This window comes from Heliangelus exortis, chromosome 22, assembly GCF_036169615.1.
Source record: "Heliangelus exortis chromosome 22, bHelExo1.hap1, whole genome shotgun sequence".
Classification (NCBI taxonomy): domain Eukaryota; kingdom Metazoa; phylum Chordata; class Aves; order Apodiformes; family Trochilidae; genus Heliangelus; species Heliangelus exortis.
The window spans coordinates 2,808,551-2,825,648 of record NC_092443.1 but is presented as its reverse complement, the minus strand read 5'-3'; the positions used below and the strand labels follow the sequence as shown (position 1 = coordinate 2,825,648).

The following is a 17,098-nucleotide window of genomic DNA, read 5'->3' as shown; positions in this document are numbered from 1 at the left end:
TCCTAGGAAAATAAGACTTTCCAGCATTGTAGCAGATAATTTGCAGAAGTTATAGAACCTCCATCCTTTGAGGTTTCAAACTCCTGGCTAAACAAAGTCAGGGACAATTTGATACAGTATTGGGGGATGCTTGGAGTCAGAAGTTGGATTAAATACCTCCACAGGGGGTTCTTCCACCCAATGTTTGTATGAGTGTGTGTGTAGCTAATAGCAGATAATGAGGATGGAGGAGTAACATTCCCAGTAACCTTTCCTGGAGGCACAGCTCTTTGTCTGCCTTTTAGCCCAGCAGACAAAACAGTTTTATAATCTCAGCTCTGATGGGATTAGCTCTAAACCATTTGTGTTATCCCTTCCTGGATGAGTTTAGACTTCAGATCAGGCTGCTCAGCAGTCTGGTCTGAAGTAGTCTGAGTTTTTCTTGGCCTGTCAAATCAAAGCTTGTGAATTTTGCACAGCTGTTGTATCAAGTCAAGAACTAAAGCTGGATGGCACTGAAGATAATTGCTCTGACAGCTGTAGTTTTGCTTTTTCTTGAGTTTAAAAACTGCAACAGGAATATTGACAGTGCACTGAGGTGGGGGAGCCAAAAGCAAAGCTTAGGGCTTGAACTTTTGCTTCCTAATAGAATGGGATGACCTTCTATCTGAAAAGCTCCTTATAGGAGAGGAGTAAAACTGAAGCTGACATGTTGCTCTTGTCAGGTTAAGTTCTTCACATTCAGAACTGATGCTGACTTGGCAGGTCACCTGTGCTTTGGGGTTTTGTTTGTGGGTTTATTGGGGCTTTGCTTAGGAGAGAGCTGAGAACTTTTTCCCTTCCTGGGGGTTAATTAGGATTTCTGTATGTTTGTCAGGCCATGTAGTGATGTCCAGATGAAGACTGGTCAGGGAGATTAACAGCACTCACTCCTAACAAGCTGGTATCTGCCTCCTGCATCACTGGGATTGGGGGAGTTGGAAAGATTTCTTGGGTGGGCTTTTGTAGAGGTTGTAATGGTAAAGAAACCTGTCCTAGTGTTTGAGGATTCATTTGCAGTGAATGTTAATTGTAGGAAGAGTCTTGAGAGAGTAATGAGGGACTGAGAAGGAATAGATGTTAATGGTTAGCTAGGAAACTGCCACACAGACAGGGATAGGGAGATTTGAGTAAAGTGAGGAAAAGGTAGTAGACATCCTCAGACTAAATGCAAACACTCTAACTGTACCATTAATACTTTTATCTCTAGATAAAAAGTCCAAACGAAGTACAACAACCTCCCAGGTAAGAAATGATCTGCTTTTCTCCTTCAGAAAGAACCTGGGGGGATATTCCAGTATAAACATAGCCAGAAAGTGGAGAGTATTTATTTTTTATTGCTCTCAACTTCCACTGTAAATATACAGAATGCAGTTTTGAATGTCTGGGTAACGTAGCCAAATTTGGCAGTTACCTGCTTAAAAAAAAAAAATATTAAAGTCTCTCTTCCTTTTCCCAGGGTGTAATAGAACAAGAACATCCTGTTCACAATGACAGAGGAACTTTTTCATTTCAGGTAGGTCATTGGTGTCCACTCATAATGTGTGCAGGCAGCTCCTTCTCTGTACTGCTTCTTGAAAAGTAAAAAAAAATGTGTTGTTTCCTACTCTAATCCCCATTTGTTTGGTATGGAAGCCTCTCTAACAGCTCAGTGAGTTTTTGAGTGGTCTCTTGTTTAGAAAAAGTGCTGGAAATCTTTCCTTGGAAGATGTGAGGGCTGTTTTAAAGTGTCTTTGGTATGATGGAGTTCTAAATATCTCAATGTGAGCCTCAGCATCTTAAAGTTTTTCCTGTGATGCAGCAGAGGGTTCAGGTTTCTAACAACCAACTGTGGCCTGACTGATAACTCCCTTAAGGGGAAGATTTGTCTGTATGAAACCAGATTGATGCTTTCTTTCAGCAGCCTTGTGATTGCCTCCTATAAAACAAACACTTTTTCAATTCTGTTATGTGACACAAATCTCATTTCCACAGCTGTCCCGGTTTGTACAGCTGGGGGAGGAACAATATTTGTGCTTCAGGGCAAGTAGGATCAACATTTTACACTTCACCTTAAATACACAAGACTTCTTATCTCTTCTCTGGGGTGAGCTAAGTTAACACTGATACCCAAATGTTTCTAGCACTGCTTTTGGAGTGCATAATCCTTGGTAAGAACATGATTTTGCATCTGGAATTCTGAAACTTGGAGCCATTCTGATATTCTCAGAACCCGATACTTGCTGAAAGGAACCAACTGACCCTGTAACTAACTCCATGCTTCAACAGAGATGGCTTCTTACCAGAGCAACCCTTTTGTGACCAAGAAGAATGCTGACTTGCCTATTCCTTTTCAGTTCTTTTTCAACATCAGCTCTGATAATCAAGAAGGTCTCTACAGTCTCTATTTCCACAAGTGTGGCAGTGATGAGCTGGCTCATGATCAGCGCCTCTTTAATCTCGATGTGAGTACAACTTCTCAAGTCTCTTTCACTCTAAGTCACCAATTTAATCATAGTTTTCAATCCCAGCTTGTATCCCAAGCACCCACTGGATATATATGAGCTGGGGAGTGATTCAGAGCTGTGCATTTCATCACTGTTGTGGCATTTCTGAAGGAAGCAACTACAGGAAGGATTAAAACAGTAGTTTGGAAGAAACGTAGGGAAATGTGAAGAGTGTGTGGGCTGGGCTCAGTCTACACAGTTGTGACTGGGTGCTGGAGTGAGATGGGAGCTAAACCAGCTATTAGTGTTTTGCCTGCCCTGAAAAATCCATTTTTTTTATTTTTACACAATTGCAGATGTTAAAGCTGTTGCTGCAATCTAAATTGTTGGTATTTGTGCATTAGGTGGGTTTGCTTTCTCTGGCCAAATTAAAGATGTGGTTTTTACACTGTTAGATGCACATTTTATGGGTTGTAGCAAATCTCTTTATTTCTTAACATGTTGCTTTGACCCCCAGAAGAAACTGGAAAGAGAAGAAAACCTGGATAACTGACCTGCTGGGTTGTAATTAGAGATGCAAGACAGTTCCATTAATGCTGTCTAGTGTCTCAATACATTAATTAAGAACATGCAACCAAGCCACTTAGGGGCATAAGTAGAATATTAAAGTTTTTATTTCCCCAATCAGAGGGTAGTAGGCTTGCAGCAGAGTGCTTGGTTTCTCTTAAAAGGTGATGAGATTCACTCTAGTCAATTTGAGTGACATTTTCAGCTGTATATGACTCTCTCCACACCTAAAATCAGGACTGTGCTATAAAACCTGATTGTTTATGCAAGGCTGAGACTGAATCAGGTGTTGCCAAACTCCTGAAGTTTGGTACAGAACAATTATTTTTTGGGAAAACTACTTTGTGAATGATGTCACATAACTGAAGCACTGGCAGGAACCAGCCCTTTTCTGAAAGTTCTTCTTAGCTTTTCAAGGGAGTTATTGTGGGTGGAATTTTGTTCAACATTTTGAGATTCTTGAGGATAAAAAGGTGCTTTTTTTTTTTTTTTTAAACTTCAGAAAAGCTCATTTTAAACAGCAAATTTAATTGTGAAGTGCAGTTGGTAGCTTAGTGCTTTAACAGATTGGGTTTTTTTTTTTTTTTTTTTCAACTGTCCCCATAACACATCTTGAATATTCAGATAGAAATTACGGAAAAGAATCCTGAAAGTTACCTCTCAGCTGGGGAGATCCCACTGCCCAAACTTTACATTTCCATGGCTCTCTTCTTCTTCCTCTCTGGAACTGTGTGGATCCACATACTTCGGAAACGCAGGTGAGTGGATGAGCTTAGTGCCAGTGCAGCCCTACCTGCTTTGGCTTTTATTTTATTTTTTATTTTTCCCTTTTCTAATGCCCAATTCACAGATTTAAGCAAACTCCAAATCTGGCTCAATGCTGCCTGTCCAATACATGCAGGTTCTAGATGAAAATGGCTGCTTCCCTTTGCATCTTTCTTGCAGACAATTGTTCCAAAGTTATCAAGTCCTGCATTAAGGAATTCTGCATGGTGTAAATGTTGTAATATACTGTGGTAACAAACAGAAAATCCTGTAGTTTGAGAAAAGGAGAGCATGATTTGAAAATGACTTTAAATAACAAGAAAAACTTCATCAAATCTTTCCTTATGGGGAATGGCAGCTTGTGGCAGAGCCATAAACATTTTGATTATAGTCCAAGATGATGAGAATTTCTGATTGAAAACAATGCTTCTTAATAGTTAAAGCATAACAGAAGTCAGAAGCATCTATTTTGATTCAATCTGAAGTGCACTTGGTGATCAGATTATTTGTTGTCTGCAGTTCACTTGGTGGGGAGGTTTAGTGACTTGGGGGCAGTGATACCTGTTTGAATTAAATTTATACAACTTTCTAACAATCAGAGTCTATCCATGCAAGATGTTCCTATAAAGTATTATTTTAAATTAATCCAATCATTGGAAGAGTTGTAGAACATGTAGTTAAAATGTTTAACTAGGAGTCAGCCTGAGAGTTGCTGTTTGACTTAGAAATTATATGGGAACTGAATTTTTGATTACTGGTGTTTAATTAATGTTCTTCCTTATTTTTTTTTTTTTCCTCTCAGAAATGATGTCTTCAAGATTCACTGGCTAATGGCAGCCCTTCCTTTCACAAAATCTCTGTCTTTAGTCTTCCATGCAGTATGTATAACTTCTCTGCTTTATGGCATTCACTGGGAAGTAGAAACCTGGACTCCAGGGCACACAGTTAGAGGGATCTGCTTTAGGGGGTAGAGTGGGAAGGAGAGGGGAGAATTTCATATTGAAGCATTGGAATTGAACTGTAGCTGTTTAGGAGGAGAGATTCAGTTTTCATCAGCAAGTTCTGACTTTAAATACAAGTAATACAAGAAATTGAGATCATGGCCTGAAGTGGTGAAGCAGTAAATGTGTAGGAGGGTTGAAGGAGTTCTGTGAATTCTCATGTTTTGGCCAGCTGAGGCTGTCCTGAAAGCTTGAACTGCTGTGTTGCTTCAGCTGTATGGCTTGCAATAAATGCTAATTAATGGAATTAATGGAAAGAGGGGATGTTTGTAAAATTCAAGTCTCTGAATTGACTTGACTTTGCTTTTTCACTGGAGAAGTCCTGTAAATGAAGGTAATGGCAAACATTTAGTCCTTCTGTGCTTGTGCCAGCCATGATCCTCACCTTCCCTTTTGTGACAGGGTAACTGCTACTATTTTGGAGTCATGATTTCAATCTGATTTCTAGTGGAAGTGAAACTGGGAAGCCTGTAGTCACCTCATGCAACTGAACATGAACAAGGAATGAATAAATAGGTTATGAATGCAGTTGTTTAAGTGGAGTTAAGTGTGGGAGCTGTGTAGGAAGAATATAGATTGTATAAGATTCCTTTGCTACAGCAAATGGAAACGACCTCATTGTTGCTAAAACAAAACTAGAACAGGTTGGGAGGAAGTCTTCTGACATCTATCAGAGCTGGGTTTGCACACACTGACTGGAAAATGGAACTTCAAGTGGCTGTCAAACAGATCTGTTTTAGACATGGGTGGGGTGCTGATGAATGGTTTATTGAGTAATTTCTTTTTTTTTTTTTTTTTTTCAGATTGACTATTACTACATTTCTACTCAGGGATTTCCTATAGAAGGCTGGGCTGTTGTTTATTACATCACTCACCTGTAAGTATAGCAGAAGATGGATGTGATAATTAAATTCCAGTGCTTGAATTTCCCTGGGGGGCTGTCCCCCTCCCTCCTGAGCAAACTGGAAAATTGCTGATTCTTTGGTACTACAGTCTGACTGACAGTCAGCCCTGTGTGAAGGGGAAAGCTCTACTCCCAGAGGGCAGCTGCAGAGAATTGGTACTTATCTGGGTTGAGGAGCAAAAGGAGAAGAAATGCTTTGTTTTTCTTTTGTTCATAGTAATATTCAAGTATCTAATTTTCTCTTGATGTGAATGGTAAGAGGGTGCAGCTGCCACTCTTCTGTTCATGATGACTCCCCCAGGAAAAATTACATATATTGACAATTGTGAATGAAGTGTGACATTGCTATGTGATACACAGTTGTAAGCAAAAGTGCATCTGCTTAACTGTTGGAGGATAAGCTCTTGCCAAAATTCTCAATAGCAAGGCATTTGTTTGGGTTTGTGGCTCTTGCTGCCTGTAGGAGAGCTGGGCAGAAGAGGAAGTGTGATAAAATCAAGTCTCACTGCAGTATCTGTTTCTCTTTCAGACTGAAGGGTGCTCTTCTGTTCATCACTATTGCCCTGATTGGCACAGGCTGGGCTTTCATTAAACACATCCTGTCAGATAAAGACAAAAAAATATTCATGATTGTCATCCCACTTCAGGTGAGGACTGAGCTGTGTCAATATTTACTGTCTTGGAGAGCTACTTGTGAAAAATGGAAAAGGCTGTGAATCCTTCAGAAAACACTACATGGTTACAGCTTGTATGAGCCTGTTGGTTACAGTATTAAGTTGAGCTAGAATTTCCCTGCCCAGAAGTTACATCTGTAATTTTCCCCCTTTTCTCTCTGTACTGAGTGTGAGATAATGGTGATCAAATAGTGTCAGCAAATGAACAGGTAGCTCTCAGGTGTGTGTATTCATGCTGGGTCAAAAATTGGGCTACAAAACAGTACTGAACTGCTAAGCAGAGAAACTAAATGTAAGTTCTGAAAAGGTTGTTGAATTGGGCTCAAGAAAAAAGGAGAAAACTGGGACTTCTAGGTCTGTTGGGTCTGAGGGAAGCTTTCCCAGTGTGGTCAGAGTTACCAGTGCTTGTCCCCTGTCCCAGGAGCTGAAGTCAATAGGATGACAGCACTGTTTGTTGCAGGTACAACATCTTTTGCCTTTCCTGTGGAATCTCTTGCCCAGCTGCAAAACCCAAAGTTTTTAATTAGTGTTTGAGGCTCTTAGAGCTCAGACACAGTCAGAGATCTCTTCAGAATTATTGGCTTTGTTTAGAAGAATACTTTTAGACTGTTTGCCTTCTGTGTGTATGAGGAGTTCTGTTTCTGTATTTTAAGTTGGTTTTGCTCTTTTATTTCTACTCATTCTGTAGATTCAACATAGTATATAAAAAAAGGACTCCTTTCAGAGTGTCAGCAGAAATAAATTCCAGTCAGTTTTATTTCTGTGCATCCTATAAAGATGTTGCTGAATATGTGGCTTTCTTGACACAGAACTGCAGGAGAATTGATGGGTGGATGGGCTCTTTCTGCAGCTGTGGGGCAGCTTTTGCTGATTTGGCAGCACATGTCTTAAGATCTGCTTGGAAAGCTTCTGAAACCATGGAGCTTCCTTTGTCCCACAGGTCCTGGCAAACGTGGCATACATCATCATAGAGTCAACAGAAGAAGGGACAACTGAATATGGATTGTGGAAAGAAGTTCTTTTCCTGGTAGATTTGCTATGTTGTGGAGCCATCCTGTTTCCAGTGGTTTGGTGAGTCCCAACATGCTGTGTGATTCCTGATCCCTGATGGTTTGTGCATTTTCTGAACTGATGAGGATTGACTGCTAGCTAAAGGTCCTGCTAGAGCAAAAGGAGTGGGTCCTTTAGAGTCAAGCATTCTCTTAACTTTTTAAAACTATTAGTCTTAACACTTCAATCTTCTGTTGTGGAAGGTGCTTGTTTTGGAAGTGTTAAAGTGGGGATAAGGTAGGATGGGCAGTGATTTAAGTGTGAGCAGCACAGTGCAGGCTAGAGGAGTTTTTGAAACTTGGGGTTTTGTGGAAGGGTTGATTCTCACACTGAGAAATGGGATTTTGTATTATTGACTGACTTTGGAAACCAGGCTGTTAAAATCTAAAACAATAGTGCTAAGATCAGTGCTGCCTTCAAGCAGAGTGGCTGCATTTTTACTTGACTGTTTAGAAAAAATAATCCCACAGGGAGCATTTCCCTGCCCTTCCTTCCACTCCACTTGGCAAGGAATAATGTTGGTTATGTAAAACTCTACCAAAACACAGATAATTCAGATAAACACTATTGTTGCTTCTTGCCAGTTAGTCAGAACATTTATCTTCTAAATTCATTTTAGTCTTAATTGGATAAACAGCTGGGTTTAAAGGAGGATATGAAGGAGCTTCTGGCTCCTTGGTTAGTAAACACAGATTATTCTTATTTTTTTCCAGTATCTCCAGCACTTTTTTCTGAAATGCAGGGTGAATATAAATGTCTAGTAAACATCTCATCACTCTAGAATGTGGAGAAGTGTTTCATATGCATATATATGCATGTGTGTGTGTGAGGACAGTCCTGAATGTTCTCAGTAGATGGGAGTAAGCTCCAGCTTGGCTTGTGTGGGCAGGTATCAGCTGGCCTCACCTTCCCAGTTGTCTTCAGTGTAGGGGCAAAACCCTACAGAGTCTTGGTGGCCTTCTGCCAAGGCTGGGAAATGTCTGACTGGGAAATGTCTGCCAAGAAATCTGCACTACCCTTCCCTTGCTCCTCTGCTGAGGTTGAAAGCATCTGGGGATAGTAAAGAAACACAAGAGGGTTCCTAACTTTGGTTGTAGAGACATTCACAGCTCTTGCTACCTCATGCTGGAATCTCTAGCATGAGGGGCTGGCACCAAACTTGTTTTCCATAGAGGAATTGTACCTGATTATCCAGCATCCTTGGCTGAGCTGTCCTGTAACAGCTTCCAGCATGCAATCAGTGCTCCTGTGGTGTCCTGGTACCAATCTTAAACAGGTAGTGAAGCTCAAGACATCAAATCCTGCCCTTTTTTTCATCTGGATGGTATCACTGCAGCTGGTGGGATGATTCATGTGAGCAAGGTGACTCAGATTGGCCTTGGAATTCACATTCCTGCAGGGGTAGCTTCTCTTATATAAGTTGCCTCTGTAGCCATGTAAGCTGTAATCAAGTATTTAAATGAAAAGAGCTTAAAGAGCAGTAAGATGCCAACTGCTTGACAGGACTCTGAATAGGAGCTCAGCTTAATTGTACAAGTGGAAAGCATTATGCTGGAAAATGCCCCAGTTTCTCACTCTGCTCCCTCCCTCCCACAAAGCTGAAGGAGGCTTTGGCAATCACTTTGCTTAATCAGAGGAGAAACAGAATCTTGAACTCACTGCCTGAGATGGGGGTGAGATATATGCAGTGTCAAGCATACTAAGCACAGTTAATTAGGAGCATGTTCCAGCCTTAAGGAGTTAACAAAACTTGTCAGTGTTCTAGAGGTTTGCAGTTAAGAGGGAGTGCAAAATTTATAGCTAATCTCCTCTTTATTTTTCAGGTCAATAAGACATTTACAGGAGGCTTCAGCAACAGATGGCAAAGGCAAGTGATCTGTAATTTTTTTTTCTGTGCTGCATGCCATAAGATAATGCTAGAACATCAAACACTTGATGCTGATTTAAAAATATGTAAACTAAAACTACAAATTTATGCTGTTATTGTAACTGCTGCTTTTCCTTACTGGGCTTCTGGGAATAACATTTGGGAAATGACCTTTTTCATTTATTGCTTTGACTGTTAGAACTCATCTGTGGAACTCATTCTCTGGTACTGCACAGCTCAGTGCTCAAGCTAGACATGACATCCAGAGCAAATCATCTTGACTGATTTGCCTTTTTTTTCTCAGATTCAAGTGTTCAGAAGTAGAACTAGAAATGAATTCCAGAATTGCCATCTATTAGTCAAGAGACTCACTTACTTCAGTTGCTGCAGAAATTGCTCCTGCCAGAACAGAGGGAAACAAACCTCATTATGAAACAAAACATTCAATGTAACACAGTTCTGACTTGTCCATGTTTGTCCAAGAGCTTAACAAGCTGCTTGTGTAAAGTTATGTTTGTTGTAGCAGTGAAAATGAGAAGATGGATGGAAAGCCAACCCAAATATGGCTTCTGCAGGGTGTGCTTTTTCCTGCATTCCCTGCTCACTACTTCTGAATTAATTCCTCAGTTGGCTGCAGCTGCAAGCCAGGGAGCATAGCACTGCCTCCCTTGGAAGCAGGCAGCCATTTCACTATTCTGGCATTTGATGGCTTATTCTCCTTGAGAGCTTTATTTGTAGAAGGTCCTTTGTTGGCAGCATCCTTTCAACTCAATCTTATCCTTTAACTCTTGCCTCTCTCTTCTGGAGAGAACCTCCTAGGTCTGGATACCTCTCCAGCAATTTCCTGGCTTCCCCTGAGGCACTTGGATTTCAGTGCAGCTGCCTTCCTGGCAGGTGAAGTTTAAGGCTGGGTACTGAAATCAGCTCTTTGCAGACCACAGGTTAGGTTTTTTTTCTTGCCACTTATTAAATAGAAATAATAATGAAGACTCAAAGTTGACTTTTTGAGACTGAAAGTTGTTAAAAACCACAACAACCAAACACACAACCTCTACCCCAGACCTAAAGGAGTGGAAATTATAATTTCCAATGGAAACCAGTGTAGAGTGGGATAGTTTTATTAATGTCACATGGATGCTGTTGGTATCAGTGTGTTCACCTGGGCTCTGATACTGCCTGAATTTGTTACTGAGCACATGTTCTGGAGCATCTTTATTCTCTTACTGTTGCAAAGCCTGCTTAGATTTGGACACTGCCTGAACCAGTCCCTTTCTTCTGAGCTGAGGACTTCACATAAGAAGTCCTGGTTCTTGGCTGAAGCCACCGTGTGTGACAGCAAACAGAGTCAGCTTGCCTGCAACAGAGGCAGAAGTGCTGGGTGGCACTGGGACTGTTCCAAGAAGTCCATGGAAGTGAGACCCAAACCCTGTGTGGCCTCAGGTGATCACCCCATGCCTCCTGTGCTTTTGGTTCTTGTCACAAGATGGTGCTATGGAGATTTCTTAGCTTCACAACATCAAGGATGTTCAGCATAAAAACTGGGCTCATTGTAAGGGGTGAGTAAAACCAAGGAGTTCAGAAGGCTGTGTTTGTAGCTTATAATGGAAATAAAAAAATGATCTGAGAATCACTGGTTGTGTTCAGAGCCAGCCAGTGCTACACACAGTAGCATAAATAGCTCCTGAAGTGATGAAAATATAGGGGAATGATAATATAAATTCAATGGCCATTTTTTTCTGGTGTTGAGCCCACTGGTGACCTTCTCACTGAGGAGAAAAAAACAAAGGAAAATTTTTTTTTTTTTTTTTTGCTTCCTTGTGTCTATTAGAGCTAACACCTTCAGGACCTCATGGCTTACTCTCCTAGTAGTGTTTCCTGACTGTCTGTCCAGTCTTCTAGATACTTCCCAACCTCTTTATCAGCACTTTTGGTCGAGTGCAGGCCTGGCTGCAGTGTGTCTAAACTATAAATAAAGCAGAAGGCTGCTCAGAGTATCAGTCTTTTAGTCTTACAGCTGTGCTTGTCATTGCCTTGGTGTTTGCAGTGGACAAATATTTGATATAAGGAGCAATGATTTGGAGTCACCAGCTAATGGTCATTTAAACTTAATTTTTATTTTTTTTTCCTAATGTGGGAAAGGGAGAGGGATGGGTCTAAAGCCATAAATAGCCAGGGAGAGTGCATGCATAGGTGCTGTGGGTTACTAGTAAAGAGTAGGCATGGCCCAGTGGTACAGCTGAGTTTGAGCTGCCTGGTTGTTTGCTTTTTTTCACTTGAAGATGATCTTTATGCAAAGTATCTGACCTACACAGGGTGCTTATCTTGCACAGCAGTGGGTGTAAACATCCCTTTTTTTAGCAGCTTTTTTTTCTTCCCCTTTAAAATCACCACCCTCAGACTTGAAGTGCCTAACTGCAGCTCTTTGGTCTGTCACTTTCTTCTTTCAGATGGGATCCTGCTCTCTGGGTGCTGGATTTGCATTACAAATGCCTTGCAGATTTAAGGAAATCAGTCTTGCAAACTGGGCTGGAATTTTGGGGGGCTGGAAAGCTACTTAACTGTTACTACCTTGCTAAGGGGCATCAGGAGAGAAGGAAAAGAGGGAGTGTGTTGCAATAAACTTTTGTAGTGTTTGAAACTCAAGGTTTTTTCTTGGCCACTGGACTTTTCAGGCCCCATATCCCCCTCTGTGTGGGATGCCCTCTGATTTGAGGGAGCACTGCTGGTTTTGTTCTGCTTGTACCCCTCAGGATGTGCTGGGATGGGACACTCAGTGCAGTCTGATCAGGGATGGGCAGAACCTTCCTGCAGGACACCTCTCAGCTGGCAGTAGAAAGAGGGGAAGAGCCTTGCAGCTCCCAGGCAGCATTCCCTGTGTGCTGTGCACTGGGCAAATGATGATTTGATGCTTTCATGCTTGTCCCCACATCAGGAAAAAAAACATTTGCTCTGTTCAGTGTCTCTTCCTGCTTCTGTCCCATGGAAATGCTGTGACCAGAGAGCCTCATCCTGCATGGAGCAGAACAACCTCTGCTTGGCTGAGCTCAGCAGGTGCTGGAGGGGACCCATGGTAAAACACCTCCCCAGTGAGGAGGAGGGGGGGAAATGAGGGCTAAACATGCTCCAGGCAGTACATTAACATCTCAAACCTTAAGATAAATAAAGCTTTAATGATTTTAAGTGTCCAGACCTCAGAGCTGGGAGTGTTGAGAAATGCAGTAGGAATGTGATGTTCCAGTGTGCCACTTCCAGGCACCCCAGATAACTCTCCAGGGTTGAAGTAGCAATTATGTTGTGGAGAAACATTGCTTATCCTGTACTTTGGATGTTCCCCTGACCCTGGCAGGGAGCTTTTGTGCCAAATGGCTAATGTGTTTCAGAACATTGAAGATTAACCAGTCTGTGCCACCTTCTCATGCATGACACAAGAGTTGCTGTATCTCTTTGCTTGACCTCTCCTTTCTGGTACAGGAATGCTTTTAAGCAGAGTGCTGCAGAGATTAGAGGGCCATGCTTCTCCCATTTACTCCTGGAGTTGCTTTTTGAGGTCTAGATCTTTGTGTCTGCATTCATTCTTGGGGAGTGGGGGGGGAGAAAAAACTTCAATTTACTGCTTGGTAATGGCACAGATAGCATCTCAAATGCACTGGAGTTAGTGTAGCATGCCCAGCATTGTAGAAATATTCTTAGCTGTAATGTGGTGTGTTCACTCAGGATGCATTATGGTTTGCCCTGCCATACTGTATTATCTGGACTTGAGCTTCCTGTGCCCTCTGCTGCATACATATTCTAAAAAGGTTGGATTTATGAATCAAAAGGTTATTGTCTGCTGTGCAGGGCTGTAGTGGATGGTCTGACTTTCTTTTTCACTATCTTAGAGGCTGTCTCAGGATTTGAAATGAGCACAGGGGGCAATCTGAAATAGAGTGATTATCAGAATTCTGTGGTATGCTGTTTTTAATCTATGTAGATCAGGCTATTGCAGGCACAAGCTGTTAAGTAAATGGAAGATGGAACACAGGCAAGAATTCATTTGTAAAACCTTTGGTATAACTGTTTTATGTTTTCCCTCTCAGCAGTTAAGTACTGTTCCTTGTAGAATGGTTATCATACTCAAAACATAAATTTACCCAGCCTTTACTCCATGCTGTGATTGCTGCTGTGTTATCACAGCTTTACAGGTTGGGGCTGGAAGTTGCAAGTGGTTTTGTCAGTGTCTGGGCTGCCTGGCTAAGGGGATTGGAAGTCTTAATGTCCAGCATAGCAAGACTTGAGGGTTACTGCTTGGAGCACGTTCAGCCTGTGAAAAAGTAATTCACAGGCTGCTGATGCCAAGCAATGATTTTAGACTTTTTCCAGAACAGTGTGTGCTGGAACTTTTTGAGCTGTTGGAAGTAACTGGCAGGATTTTTTACCCAGGCATTAATATTGACTTTAGCATCTGCTAGTGGAGAGGAGTAATCTTGAAGTTGAGGCATTAGAGGAGAGCACATACTTGGGATAAATAAGCAACTCAGCTTCCAGAGATGACTCTTCAGCCTTCTTACTTGGTGGTGGCTTTTATTTTTCCTTCCCTCACCCTTCTTGCCTGTCCTCAGCCATTCTGAGTGTCTGATTGTACCAGTGGATGACTCTTTGCTTATTATTTTGAGAAGATGAGCTCTTGAGCTGTGTTGTCAGCTGGGAGAGGTGGCATTGTGACACTTCAGTTGGCAGCCACATCTTTGGCTTCCCTGTCCCTTCCTCCTCTGTTCTGCTTGGATCCAACAGAAATGATTCCCTGGCTCCCTCAGTTGTTGACTGTGAAGCATTGATGGACAGGCAGGTTGGATCACAGCTGTTGAGTTGGTGTTCCTTTAACTACAAAGCCTGGCAATTCTTGTGGCCTGTCACTGCACCAGTTGGTGGCAGTTCTTGAAGATGAATGCATCGAGTTCAAAATAGATCCTTCTGTGTACAGAAGGGATGTGCTAAGTGACAAAATCTTCCTGGTCACACTTAATGCAAGCTCTCCTTTAAATAGGACAATATTGCTTCCCTGCTATGTGATTTAATGAGCTTTTCCTGCATATTTCCATGCTTTAATCTTTCTCCAACTGGATCATGAAAAGCTTTTAACATTAGGCTATCTAGGCCCATGAAAATCCTTAGTTTTGTTTTTAATAGCTTTGTGTGAGGAACAAATGAGAGAGAAGTGGCTAAACCAGTGTGTCAGGGCTGATTTAGCCACCAAGGACTTAGTTAGATTCTTCTTAGCAGGTCCAAACCTTTACCATCTGTTGCCCAGTAGCTTTGTGCTTCACTGCCAGTCCTCTGCAGATGCAAGTTTAGAGCTTGGCCTTTGCTTTCTGGAGTCCAGAGCTGCAGATTGCCAGGTAGATGCTGTTCTGTGCTCAGTGTTTCCTATTGCTGTCCAGAAGGGAGCATCCTCTTGAAACTGAGAGCTAATTCCTCTCTGAAATACAGTGCCAGGGGCACCAAGTCAGCCCAACCTGATGGGTGTTCAGGTGAGTGGTGCACAGTGCAGGCTTGAGCTGCATGGACACAAACCTGCTGCTCCTTCACAAGTCAGGTTTTTTGGGGCTTTTTTGTTTGTTTGGGTTTATTTTAGCCTTGGTTCTGGTTTCTGTCACTGACATGCCCTGTGCTTTGTCAAAAGTGAAGCATACTGCTTGGAAATGTGTGGAAGGATTAAATCAAAACTCCTCTTAGTTTAGTTTGCCTGTCAGTCAGTTTGTGCCCTGTGTTAGGTGCTGCTGTTACAGTTATATCCCCTGGAGGAGGGTTTTGGGTCTCCCAAAGTGTCCAGAGCTTACAGTAGTTCCTGTGAACACTAAAGCTATGTTTGAAAAAGTGACTGAATCTGTGAATTATGCAAAGTGTCTTTGTAACAGAATGCTGTCTGTCTTCACTGTAGCTGATGTAGGTTGGAACCTGTAACAGTTGGAGTGGTGCATTTGGCACCTCCTTTCCATAAGAAAAGTTTTCCTTGTTCTTGTCAGGGGAAGTGAAGCATTATTTTGGTAGCTATTAGTTTTCTTCCTCATGTGTTGTACTACATTTTGCACTCTTGTGAATTTGCAAGACCTTATGTGCACCTTAGCTTTTGCTAAATCTGCTTTTTTGCAGTGAGTGATTTCTGTGAGGGAATGCAGGTGAACACAATGTGTTGCACTTCTCCATTTGATGAAAAAAAAAAAAAAAAAAAAAAAAAACGAGGGCTTGGAGGGAATAGCAGTATGTATGTGGCAGTACTTTCCAGCTGGCAACTTGTGTTTGTTGGCTCTAAATTGCATCTCTGTGTGCTGTCAACTTATCTTGGGCTCTTTGCCTCTCCTGTTGTCACAAAAGCACCAGGAGTCTGTATTTGTAATCCTGCTGTGCCTCTAAAACCTGACTGTCAAACCAGAGCTGACAGCTGTTCCATCTGCTGGTGACCTCTGCTTGTTCACATGAAGATCTGCTCTGTTCCCTGATGTAATCTGCCCAATAAATGCAGGTTAGCCTGGGGCCTGAGCTCCATGCTTTGTGAGTAAAACACATGGAGCTGCTCTCAGAACTCTGCAGTTTGACTTTCCACTTCCCTTCCAAGTTCTGACTGAGCCCCAAGTGACAGAGGATGCTAAAATACCTGACCAGGATGAATATAAATATATATATGAATAAATAGCTCCCAGGTAGCCAAGAAGGCCAATGGCATCCTGGGCTGGCTCAGGAACAGCGTGGCCAGCAGGTCCAGGGAAGGGATTCTGCCCCTGTGCTCAGCCCTGGGGAGGCCACAGCTTGAGTCCTGTGTCCAGTTCTGGGCCCCTCAGCTCAGGAAGGAGATTGAGGTGCTGGAGCAGGTCCAAAGGAGGCAACTGGGCTGGTGAAGGGATCCAGCACAGATCCTATGAGGAGAGGCTGAGGGAGCTGGGGGTGTTGAGGCTGGAGAAGAGGAGGCTCAGGGGAGACCTCATCACTCTCTCCAACTCCCTGAAAGGAGGTTGGAGCCGGGGGGGGTTGGGCTCTTTTCCCAGGCAACTCTCAGCAAGACAAGAGGGCACAAGAGGTCTCAAGTTGTGCCAGGGGAGGGTTAGGTTGGACATTAGAAAGAATTTCTTTACTGAGAGGGTGATCAGGCATTGGAATGGGCTGCCCAGGGAAGGGGTGGATTCTCCATCCCTGGAGATATTTCAAAAGAGCCTGGATGTGGCACTCAGTGCCATGGGCTGGGAACCACGGGGGGAGTGGAGCAAGGGTTGGACTTGGTGAGCTCTGAGGTCCCTTCCAACCCAGCCCATTCTATGATTCTATGATGCAGGGGTTCCCAGAGCTGTGGTTACCTCTGTTGCTGAAGGCACAGAGCAAGTCAGGGAATATTCTAGAAAAGGCAGGAATTTCCTAGGATGAGGTGTCAAGTGGCACGTGGCCCTCTGGCAGGGTTGAGATGACAGCATGTGGCTGGCTCTGTGCAGACAAACATCAGAGGAAGGTTTTATATTGTGGAGTGTGTGCATCTAAAATTTGGTGTAGAAATCATGTCCCTGAGTTGTTTTTTTAAGAGGGAATTTATTCCAACTTAGGATTTGTCCAGGCAAGCCAGGCTGGCACTCCTCAGAGCATCTGATGGGGACAAACCTTCTAGTCTGGGACTACCTGAGTCCTGGTTTTGACCACCTGCCTCCCTTGCAGGCAAGCATTAAGGAAACTGCCTCATTTTAATTAATTGTCTGATGGTCTTTTGTCTTCTCTTGATAGCTGCCATTAACCTAGCAAAGCTGAAGCTTTTCAGACATTACTATGTTATGGTAAGTAAACCACCTTTACCCATGCATAGAGAGCAC

The 17,098-nt window shown here is 42.6% G+C and overlaps 1 protein-coding gene across 3 annotated transcripts in view; it reads left to right on the top strand.

Annotated features, from left to right (window-relative positions):
- Positions 1-17,098, top strand: part of GPR107 (G protein-coupled receptor 107) — a 38,492-nt gene that overhangs the window by 7,598 nt on the left and 13,796 nt on the right. For 2 of the 3 annotated variants that reach the window (XM_071766597.1, XM_071766598.1), the window contains exons 6-15: positions 1,229-1,263; positions 1,478-1,534; positions 2,355-2,462; positions 3,636-3,769; positions 4,579-4,654; positions 5,581-5,654; positions 6,211-6,328; positions 7,296-7,426; positions 9,229-9,272; positions 17,013-17,062. In XM_071766597.1, coding sequence (XP_071622698.1) covers positions 1,229-1,263; positions 1,478-1,534; positions 2,355-2,462; positions 3,636-3,769; positions 4,579-4,654; positions 5,581-5,654; positions 6,211-6,328; positions 7,296-7,426; positions 9,229-9,272; positions 17,013-17,062 — 827 coding nt within the window. Of the gene's footprint in view, positions 1-1,228; positions 1,264-1,477; positions 1,535-2,354; positions 2,463-3,635; positions 3,770-4,578; positions 4,655-5,580; positions 5,655-6,210; positions 6,329-7,295; positions 7,427-9,228; positions 9,273-11,719; positions 11,864-17,012; positions 17,063-17,098 lie in introns of those variants that run through there. The other variant, XM_071766601.1, reaches the window with a different exon arrangement.